Consider the following 10,000-nt stretch of genomic DNA (forward strand, 5'->3'; position numbering starts at 1 on the left):
CATCCAAAAAGAAGGCACGGCACGGCAATGTTTTAGATAAATGGGCATGGCATTGCTCCCCTTGCTTTTATGTTGAAACAAATCCGTGAGAGGTGCTGTCTAGACAAGCTGTTTTGTAGAAAAAAGGGCATTTTAATATATTTATGCATTTTTAAGGCCGATCTACACGTTGCTGGTCTGAAACCTATCCAGACTCTTTCTACCGTTGCGTACGGCTGGCCCCGTTTGAGTTGGCCAATGACACACTCAAGGATCCCTGCCTCTTGCCGCATGACGGGTCGGAACAGATATGAAGAAAGTGAAACACCCTGGTCACCCTGTTCATCAGACTTCAGACTTCAATCTTCAGACTGATTCTTGAGAACAGAACAGAGTGGAATATTGCAACCTAGAGCTCAACTATTATGAGATCAACTCGACAATTGAAACGGACAACTCGACCATTACAGTGCAGACTCTCTAGAATATTATTGGATAGCATACTAGACATTTAGTCAGAGACTTGACTATTACAACATAGACTACTAAACTCTTCCAGCATAGAATTATATATATGGATCATGACCATATTGGAACATAGACTAGACTGTTACAACATAGACTAGACTTTTGGAACATAACCCTATTAGAACTTAGACTAGACTGTTCCAACATAGACTAGACTATTGGAACATTAGACTAGAGGTGTATAAGAACAGACTTTTATATTCTGTTAGTCTGAAAAGACCATTAACTCATACACACTCAACTATTGTGAAATCGACTAGACTATTACAACAGACCATTACATCATAGACTGTCTCGACTAGATCAACCGTTATACTATTACAGCATGGATCGTAGACTAGACCATTGGATCATAGACTATACTATTTCAACACAGACTAGCCGATTACAACACATACTCGAGGCATTGCAACATACGACAGACTATTGCAACACATACTTTGAAAACCCAAAACCTCACAAAGAACGTGCCGAACGATTTCATGGATCTGACAGACACTCTGCTGCATGTCGGACAAAGGGACAAGCAGTTTAAATATCTCCATCTGAAACAAAGGGCAGGGGTCCTGAAACAAGTGGGGAGAGGAGTCGATGTAGATAAAAGCAGCGAGAGATTGGCACTTTGCGAGAAAGTCAATGTTGATGGAGGTGGTCGTTGTGGAGAGAGTGCCAAGACGTCTTATCAGAGTTAATATAAGGAGAGGGCGTTCCCGTCTGACCTACGCATCGGGCTTCCCATCGCCGCCGTGCCTCCAGCGGCGGCAGGAGTGGGACCCGGGCTCCAAGATTGTGTTTAGATAATGACCATCTCCAATCATAGATAATCTGCTCCCATCTCTTCTCCACAGACACAGTGGCAGACAAGGTCAGGGGGAAAGAGAAGGAGGAGATAGGGACGAGACGGCTCTGAGATGATTTACTGCTGAGATTCACTCAGCTGCCTCAATCACCCTCCGTTAACTTTCTCATCCTGTCGTCCCCTTCCACGCTCCACGTTTTCCCCTTCCATCTTTCACCCTCTCTCTCCCTCCCTCTCTCCCTCTCTCCCTCTCCAGCCATCCCTTGGTGGGCTTCACTCCAAATCCCCATCTTTCCCCATCACTCGCTTCACCTCCCCCCTTGCTCTGCCGTAAGAATGAGACAGACATGGAGAGAGACAGCCAGAGCGAGCGAGAGAGAGAGAGAGAGAGAGAGAGAGAGAGAGAGAGAGAGAGAGAGAGAGAGAGAGAGAGAGAGAGAGAGAGAGAGAGAGAGAGAGAGAGGGGCCATCTCCTGCCCTGTCGGAATTGAGGCGAATTGCTTTGGTTTCAAGTGAAGATATGTGATGCTCCCCGTTCAAGCACTGTCCACAGAGTGGCTGCGCAGAGGAGCCACGCCTTTGATTGTCTCTCCATATATCTGTATTACAATCGTGGTTTGATAGAATTGCGGGGGGGAGGGGGGGGCTGGGAAGACGTCAGTGTTAAGCACATCAGATGAAGGCTGAACTTGGAGGGGGGAGAGGTCGACTGACTCACTAGCACTAGCACAGGAATAGGTATTTTTTTCTAGAAAGGCAATGAAACTCCTCTCCCGTGCCCCCCATTCTTCTGATAATCCGTAGATGGGGGGTGGGAGTGGGAGGGGGGAGGGGGGTGAGAGAAATAAGACATGAGTCATTCTAATTGACAGCCAGAGAATTAGCTCTGTGATCCGCAATGTCAGCCGAGCGACACCCCCGTTTTGTCAAGCTCCAGGTTCTCCCCCCTCCCCCCCCCCCCCTCGCCGTCTCTTTGTCCCCGGAGAAAGGACACCTCCCTGGGCTTCTCCGCCTCCCAGCTGACAAATAGCTCCTAATGCCTGCAGAAGCACGTAATCCAGACCCCTCCTCAACCATCCCATGGCACATAATAGCCGATGTCTCGGATGTGACGAATGCGTCTCCGTTCCAGAGGTGCAAACGCATCTCTGTTCGGCGGAGGCTTTCATTCTGCCGGCGCGCCTACGCACACGGGAGCTCCGCTGGGACCAGCGTTCCTGACCAGCTCTCGGGCTCACCGAGAGGAAAATCTATTCCCACTCGGTGCCTCTCTCGTCGGGGGCCCCTCGCCGACCTGTCTGTCTCCCCCTAACCGCAGGCCTTCATACTAAATCTAATTTCATTGTCAGCCACGGCCGCGGTTTACTTCCCTGCCTTGCCTGCTGACTTCCTGTTGCCATTAACACTCAATATCTCCGGAGGGACTCGTCCGCTCCGCCTTATTTCATTGGGAGACATGTCCTCTGTCCTCGTCCACGGAAACATCCCCTGACTGACGGAGCGCCGAGGTGGCGCTGGCATATAGAGCCCTCTGTATTTCATCCCCTCTGTTCCCCCTACCCTTTCTGCCAAGGAAAGAGCAGTAATTGATATTGGGACCATCCATCCTGCTCCTCTAAGCCTGGAAATCCAATTTATCTCAGGGAGGATGCTGATTGGCCACGGGCCAGACGCTGTCGGTCAGCCCTCGGATGGTCTTAGATGGCCATTAATTAAACCGGAGCCATGACAAAAATAAGACTTAAACAGGTTAATGTGTGCTAGTGGAGGGGGGGGGTCATCTGATTTACCCCTTTGCCCCGTAAATCAGCACAGTGGTTCAGTCCTATCGGGCCCGAGACAACAGCCACTCAGATGTAGGATAAAGGCACGGCCTGGACCCAGAGTCCTGCCATTACATGGAGCTCCATTCATGTAAATCTCTCACTGGCTTCATTTGTAGTAACCCAGATAATGGTACGCTCAAATGGATTTACAATGATTTAGTCATGAGCCATGCCATCATTAGAGAGGCAGTATGTGTGTGTGTGTGTGTGTGTGTGTGTGTGTGTGTGTGTGTGTGTGTGTGTGTGTGTGTGTGTGTGTGTGTGTGTGTGTGTGTGTGTGTGTGTGTGTGTGTGTGTGTGTGTGTGTGTGTGTGTGTGTGTGTGTGTGATACGTGCATTCAGGGTGGGCGGGGCTGCCAAAGAATAACAGTAAAGTATTAAATATAAACACATAGAGTGAAACTTGGCGGACTGCATCATTATGAATAACAGGAACAACAAGAGAGCTTTACTGCTCTCTGACTGTGATGCAACTCTCCGCTTGGGCCAATGATGATACGATAACTCCCTATATAAAGAATTACTTTATTGGAGCAAATAAGGCTGAGAGCTGGTATTTCATCTGAGATATTAGATGGCAGCCCTCCAGAGATAATACTAATCCTGGATTTAGTTACTCCAGAAATATTTTAACATCACACTGGAAACAACCGAGAGAGCTGCATGGATTTTTCCTATTCTGGCGTTCTGTCAGCCTTTCTCTCACACCCTCTCCCTCTCTCCCTCTCTCTCTCACTCTTTATCTCTCTTTCTCTCTCTTCCTTTCTCTTTCACCCGCACTCTTACACCCTCTCCCTCTCTCTCCCCTCTTTCACTCTCTTTCTCTCTCTTCCACTCTCTCTTTACCAGTCTCTCTCTCTTTCTCTCAAAGACCATCTCCCTATCTCACACACTTTCTCTCCCTCCCTCTTTCTCTCTCTTTCTTTCTCCTTCACCCTCACTCTCCCACCGTCTCCATCTCTCTCTCTCTCTCTCTCTCTCTCTCTCTCTCTCTCTCTCTCTCTCTCTCTCCTCTCTCTCTCTCTCTCTCTCTCTCCTCTCTCTCTCTCTCTCTCTCTCTCTCTCTCTCTCTCTCTCTCTCTCTCTTTCTCTCTCTCTTCCTCTCTCCCTCCCTCTCTCTCTTTCTCTCTCTCTCTCCCTGCCTCTCTCTTTTACTCTCTCTCTCCCTCTCTCACGGCTTCAAATACCTCGATCCCATTCCATCTGCTCTCTTTATTTATTTACTTTCCATAGCTCTGGTCTCTTTCCATCTTTTTATCGGTCTCTCTCTTAGAAACTGTCTCTCTCTATGTCAAATGTCTCTCTCTCTCTCTCTCTCTCTCTCTCTCTCTCTCTCTCTCTCTCTCTCTCTCTCTCTCTCTCTCTCTCTCTCTCTCTCTCTCTCTCTCTCTCTCTCTCTCCCTCTCTCTCCTCTTTCTCGTCTCTCTCTCTCTCTCTCTCTCTCTCTCTCTCTCTCTCTCTCTCTCTCTCTCTCTCTCTCTCTCTCTCTCTCTCTCTCTCTCTCTCTCTCTCTCTCTCTCTCTCTCTCTCTCTATCTGTCTGATCTCTTTATTTCTCTCTCGACCCCTTTCTCCCTTTTTTGTTTAACCCTCTTGCTATGTCTCTCATTCTCTTTCTTCCCCCCTCTCCCTCTCTCTCTCTCCCTCTCCCCTTGCTCCACGCCGTGTCTTTGAACCTCTTCAGGTGACAGTGAACCTGAGAGAGGCGCCCGGCCGGCCCAGATGGGGAGTCAACAGAAGCAGGTGACCTATATCACAGGCCACCCTACAAACCCCACTCTGCCTCTCCTGGGAGCACAACAATGAGAATGTTCAATGTTTGCGGGGCTCTGCGTTTGTGTGTGTACGTGTGTCTGCATGCGAGTGTGTGTGTGTGTGTGTGTGTGTGTGTGTGTGTGTGTGTGTGCGTGCGTGCGTGTGTGTGTGTGTGTGTGTGTGTGTGTGTGTGTGTGTGTGTGTACGTGTGTGTGTGTGAGTGTGTGCGTGTGTGTGTGCGTGTGCGTGTGCGTGTGTGTGTGTGTGTGTGTGTGTGTGTGTGTGTGTGTGTGTGTGTGTCAGTGCGTGTGTTTGCATGTGTGTCTGTGAGAGAAGGGAAAACCAAAAGCAGGTTAATTACCTCCTCGTCCCTCGCTGTCTGCGGGCTTCACCTGGATTGGCCGATTCATCTGGAGGAGAGAGGAGAGGCTGGGTTAGCAGGGAGGAGGATGGGGAAACCCCGGGTAACTCGCAGTGGAAAAACAAGGGCAACCAGCGACGGCGGCGGCGTTGGGGCCCTCGCTGAATCAGCGAAGCAGGGCTCTGGTGTGTGTCCGTGGGCCCGTGTGTTTTCACTCAAACAGGTGGATACTGGCTTATACGTGGCGGTCTGTCCCTGTGCCAGGGAAGTCAATGGCCTGGCTCAGAGGTAATGCCGGCCCGACCAGGGACGACTCAGCAGAGTGTAACCTGCGTGGACGCTGATGACAATGTGTTTAATTAACCCGGGGAAGCGCCTCCGAGGGGCGGGCCAGCGTCTCCCAACAGTTCAGCAGAATCAGCCGTGCTCAGTGACCGAGGCTCCCTGGGTGTCAGATGGCACCGGGGCTATTAGTGCCATCCCGCCAGCCTCTCCCGGCTCCCTGCCTAGTAAGGAAGAGTGGGCCCGCCTAGTTGGCCCCTATACCATACCCCTCCTGGGTCCTGGCTCCTGGCCCCAGACTCAGCATCCAAGTTTCCCTGCCCTCTGCTCATCACTGTACTGCTGTATTCCTTCTCCTCCTTTGCCTCTGTGTCTAGTGCTGTTCCCCTCTGTTATTAAACCACCTCATGCTTTCTCCTTCCATCCCCATCTTCCTATAGACTCTCTCTCTCTCTCTCTCTCTCTCTCTCTCTCTCTCTCTCTCTCTCTCTCTCTCTCTCTCTCTCTCTCTCTCTCCCCTCTCTCTCTCTCTCTCTCTCTCTCCTCTCTCTCTCTCCTCTCTCTCTCTCTCTCTCTCTCTCTCTCTCTCTCTCTCTCTCTCTCTCTCTCTCTCTCTCTCTCTCTCTCTCTCTCTCTCCTCTCTCTCTCTCTCTCTCTCTCTCTCTCTCTCTCTCTCTCTCTCTCTCTCTCTCTCTCTCTCTCTCTCTCTCTCTCTCTCTCTCTCTCTCATCTCCCTCTTAATGTTGTCCGTCCCTTTGTCCCCTCCCCTTGGGTCCTGAGAGTCGTGACTAATGTACCGCTGCTACTGCCAGGGTCAGCACCACCCCCCACCTCTACCCCCATTTCCCCCCCCTGCCACTCCCTTCTCTCCCCCCTGCCTCCCCTCTCTCCCCTCTCTCTCCACCCTGCCTCTCCCCACTCTCCCCTCTCTCTCCCCTCTCTCCCCTCTCTCTCCACCCTGCCTCTCCCCACTCTCCCCTCTCTCTCCCCTCTCTCCCCTCTCTCTCCACCTTGCCTCTCCCCTCTCTCTCCACCTTGATTCCCCCCTCTCCCCTCCCTCCCCACCCTGCCTCTCCCTCTCTCCCCTCTCTCCTCTCCCTCATCACCCTGCCTCTCCCTCTCTCCCCACTCTCCTCTCTCCCCACCCTGCCTCCCCCCTCTCTCCCCTCCCACGCCTTTCTCCCCTCATGCTAGCGCTATAGAGGGCCGCAGGAGAGAGAGGCAGCTTGTGAAAGGTTAACAGCGGGGCGATCAATCGGCAACCTCTAAAGATCAATTTGATAGTGAGGGGGGAAAACATAAAACTCAAACACTCAAAAAGTAAAAGAGCCTTTATATTTTCTAGCGGCTGGAGTCCGTTTTCCTCCCGTTCCGAACGTGTTCTCGACTCGTCCCGGGGGACGCTCGGTAGCAAGATATTCCGAACCAATAAATGAAATAACAGACCCTGGTTCTAAGATAAAAGGTGCCTAGCGTGATCCGAGCCTCCCAATGGGAGGTCTTCCTGAGTACACCCTCCCCATGTGAGCTGTATCGCTCGTGTTTCCTCGGTCCATAGCACCCCCCCCCCCCCCGTCTCCCCGCCCGGTACACGAGGACTGCTGAGAGGTACGGTCAATCAGCTGCGATGTGCTGCAGGGGGCACGGGGGGGGTTTCAGAGAGGGCGCGGCCCATGGGCCGGCAACACCTCGACAGAGGTTGACATGGGCGGCGCCGGACGGCCGGGGGCGGCGGGACGGCGGGGATGTGATGTACGGCTGCCCCGGGGAGACGGCGTGGCATCTGAACCAGCTCACAGCAGGGAACCAGAGGGGGACGGGGTCTGGAGCACACACACGTGATCGGCCGCGCTCACACACACACACACACACACATATGTACACATTAAAACACATGTACACTCTCACACAACGCAGACATAAACACAAACACAAACGCACAGTCGCACACGCATACATAGACACACACACGTACATACAAACCCAGGCACATATGTAGATGCATAAGCACACACACACACACACACACACAAACACACACACACAAGACAAACATACAAACACATTGACGCGACTATTGGCCAACAGACATCCACCCAGAGAAATACAAAAATCTGAAAAATCACAAAAAATTACAAAAGTGCCTGAACGAGATTATTGAAACATAAACCATCTGTTTAGTTTGGTTTGATTAAATCCAGTTCCCCCTAAAGACGTCTGGATCTAGGTAATAAAAAGAGAGCCAAATGTTGTTAACGACGTAAGACGCACCGGAGTCCCGAGGTCAAACGGCGAGCCGTCACGATTGGTCAGCGGCGCCATTAGCAGGCGCTGTGTCACCGCGGCAGCAGGAGTTATGCTACGAGCCGCCGGTCCCTCTTCACGTTGCTAGACAACCGACCAGCGGAACCGTTAGTGGGAGCGGGGTTGCCGCTCCATGTGATGTCCTACTAGAGGGGGCTTCTGCTGAGGTCAGACTCCCCCTCTACAACATGTCCCAGTTTCATGTCCTCTTTAAGTGTTCAGAGTGTTTCAGCTCCTCAGGTGTGTGTTTGTGTGTGTGTGTGTGTGTGTGTGTGTGTGTGTGTGTGTGTGTGTGTGTGTGTGTGTGTGTGTGTGTGTGTGTGTGTGTGTGTGTGTGTGTGTGTGTGTGTGTGTGTGTTGGTGTGTGTAATCTGGACCTAACGATGTTACTTTGTTTGCGTGGAGCTCATTCATACCATCCTCAATAGTAGATTTCACTTCACTTACGCACATATGCACACACACACAGGCACGCACACACACACACACACACACATACACACACACATACACACACACACACACACACACACACACACACACACACACACACACACACACACACACACACACACACACACACACACCAAAGCCTATTTTGCTGCACACAGGCACAGAACAATGCATACATACATACATACATACATACATACATGCATACATACATAAATACATACATCCATAACAAAATTCATACATGCATATACATGCATACGTACATGCAACCCTTTAGTTTATTTCACATCATACTAAAGTCAAACTCACTGTGCTCTCTACCTCTTCACCGTCACTTAGTCTGAATTCATTCCTGTTTTCTCCCGTCCCTCTCTCCCAGCCGACCTGGCTGCCTCTCACACAAAGAGTCTCGGGGCTCAATAACAGCAGGTGGCTTAGGTGACATTTTAATCCCTTATTACTGAGTGCAGGATTAGCCGGCAGATCAAGGCAGAGTTAATTATATGAATTTATCAGAGGATGGCTGCGAAGAGGCGGCCTCCTCTTCCCCTGGGCTTGGATCTAAACACACACACACACGCACACACAAACACACACAAACACACACACCTACACACCACAACAAGTGACACTCTGTCTGCCTCTAAAGCCATTGCTGGTGCCATGCTTGCCTCGCCGTGGCGGACAGAGGGAGCGATGTACACATACAGAGGAGGAGTCTCCGTGGAGCCGGCAAGACAAACGACACCTCGCCCGCGCTCCCGACGGCGCCGGGCAGAATGAACTGCATCGACATCGGAGCAGAGGACAACAGGCTTTTCATCCTGCAGACGTGCCGCTGCGGAGGCTGAAAGGAGTCCCCCCGTCTTGCTTTATCTCTGTCTCCCTCTGCCCCTTTGGCCTCCAAAACCAATATGCTTCCCACCGCAGCCCCTTAATGGGTTGATCAATGCTGACAAATAGGCAGCTCATGCTGCCCTACCCGGGAACTCGTAGCCCCTATGGCCGGGGAGCTGGTGGGCTGCTGCTGCTGCTGCTGCTACTACTACCGTCCTGAGAAAGAGGCCATCTCTCTGTCTCTCTCTCTCTCTCTCTCTCTCTCTCTCTCTCTCTCTCTCTCTCTCTGTCTCTCTCTCTCTCTCTCTCTCTCTCTCTCTCTCTCTCTCTCCCTCTCTCTCTCTCTCTCCCTCTCTCTCTCTCTCTCTCTCTCTCTCTCTCTCTCTCTCTCTCCCTCTCTCTCTCTCTCTCTCTCTCTCTCTCTCTCTCTCTCTCTCTCTCTCTCTGTCTCTCTCTCTCTCTCTCTCTCTCTGTCTCACTCTCTCTCTCTCTCTCTCTCTCTCTCTCTCTCTCTCTCTCTCTCTCTCTCTCTCTCTCTCTCTCTCCCTCTCTCTGTTTCTGTTTCTGTTTCTCCCTCCGTATCTCTCTGAATCTCTCTCTCTCTGAATCTCTTTCTCTGAATCTCTCTCTCTCTCTCTCTCTCTCTCTCTCTCTGAATCTCTCGCTGGCTCTCCCTCTCTCCCTCTCTCTCGCTCTCTCTCTAGCTCTATTTCTCTCTGTATCTCTATTTCTCTCTTTCTCTTTCTCGCCCTTTGCCCCATCTCCCCTTCTCTATTTGTATTTCCCATTTAATATTTACCTCCCATTTTATGTGCAACTGATTCCTCCCTCCCTCACATTCAGCAATTCATTCCTCTGCCTCCTGTTTTTTTCC

At 51.2% G+C, this 10,000-nt stretch overlaps 1 protein-coding gene across 1 annotated transcript in view; it reads right to left on the reverse strand.

The window, feature by feature from the left end:
• Window positions 1–10,000, reverse strand: part of celf6 (CUGBP Elav-like family member 6) — a 148,009-nt gene that overhangs the window by 47,539 nt on the left and 90,470 nt on the right. The window contains exon 3 of the mRNA XM_030377656.1: window positions 5,248–5,296. Coding sequence (XP_030233516.1) covers window positions 5,248–5,296 — 49 coding nt within the window. The remainder of the gene's footprint in view (window positions 1–5,247; window positions 5,297–10,000) is intronic.

The sequence above is a fragment of the Gadus morhua genome, chromosome 14 (genome assembly GCF_902167405.1).
Source record: "Gadus morhua chromosome 14, gadMor3.0, whole genome shotgun sequence".
NCBI lineage: Eukaryota > Metazoa > Chordata > Actinopteri > Gadiformes > Gadidae > Gadus > Gadus morhua.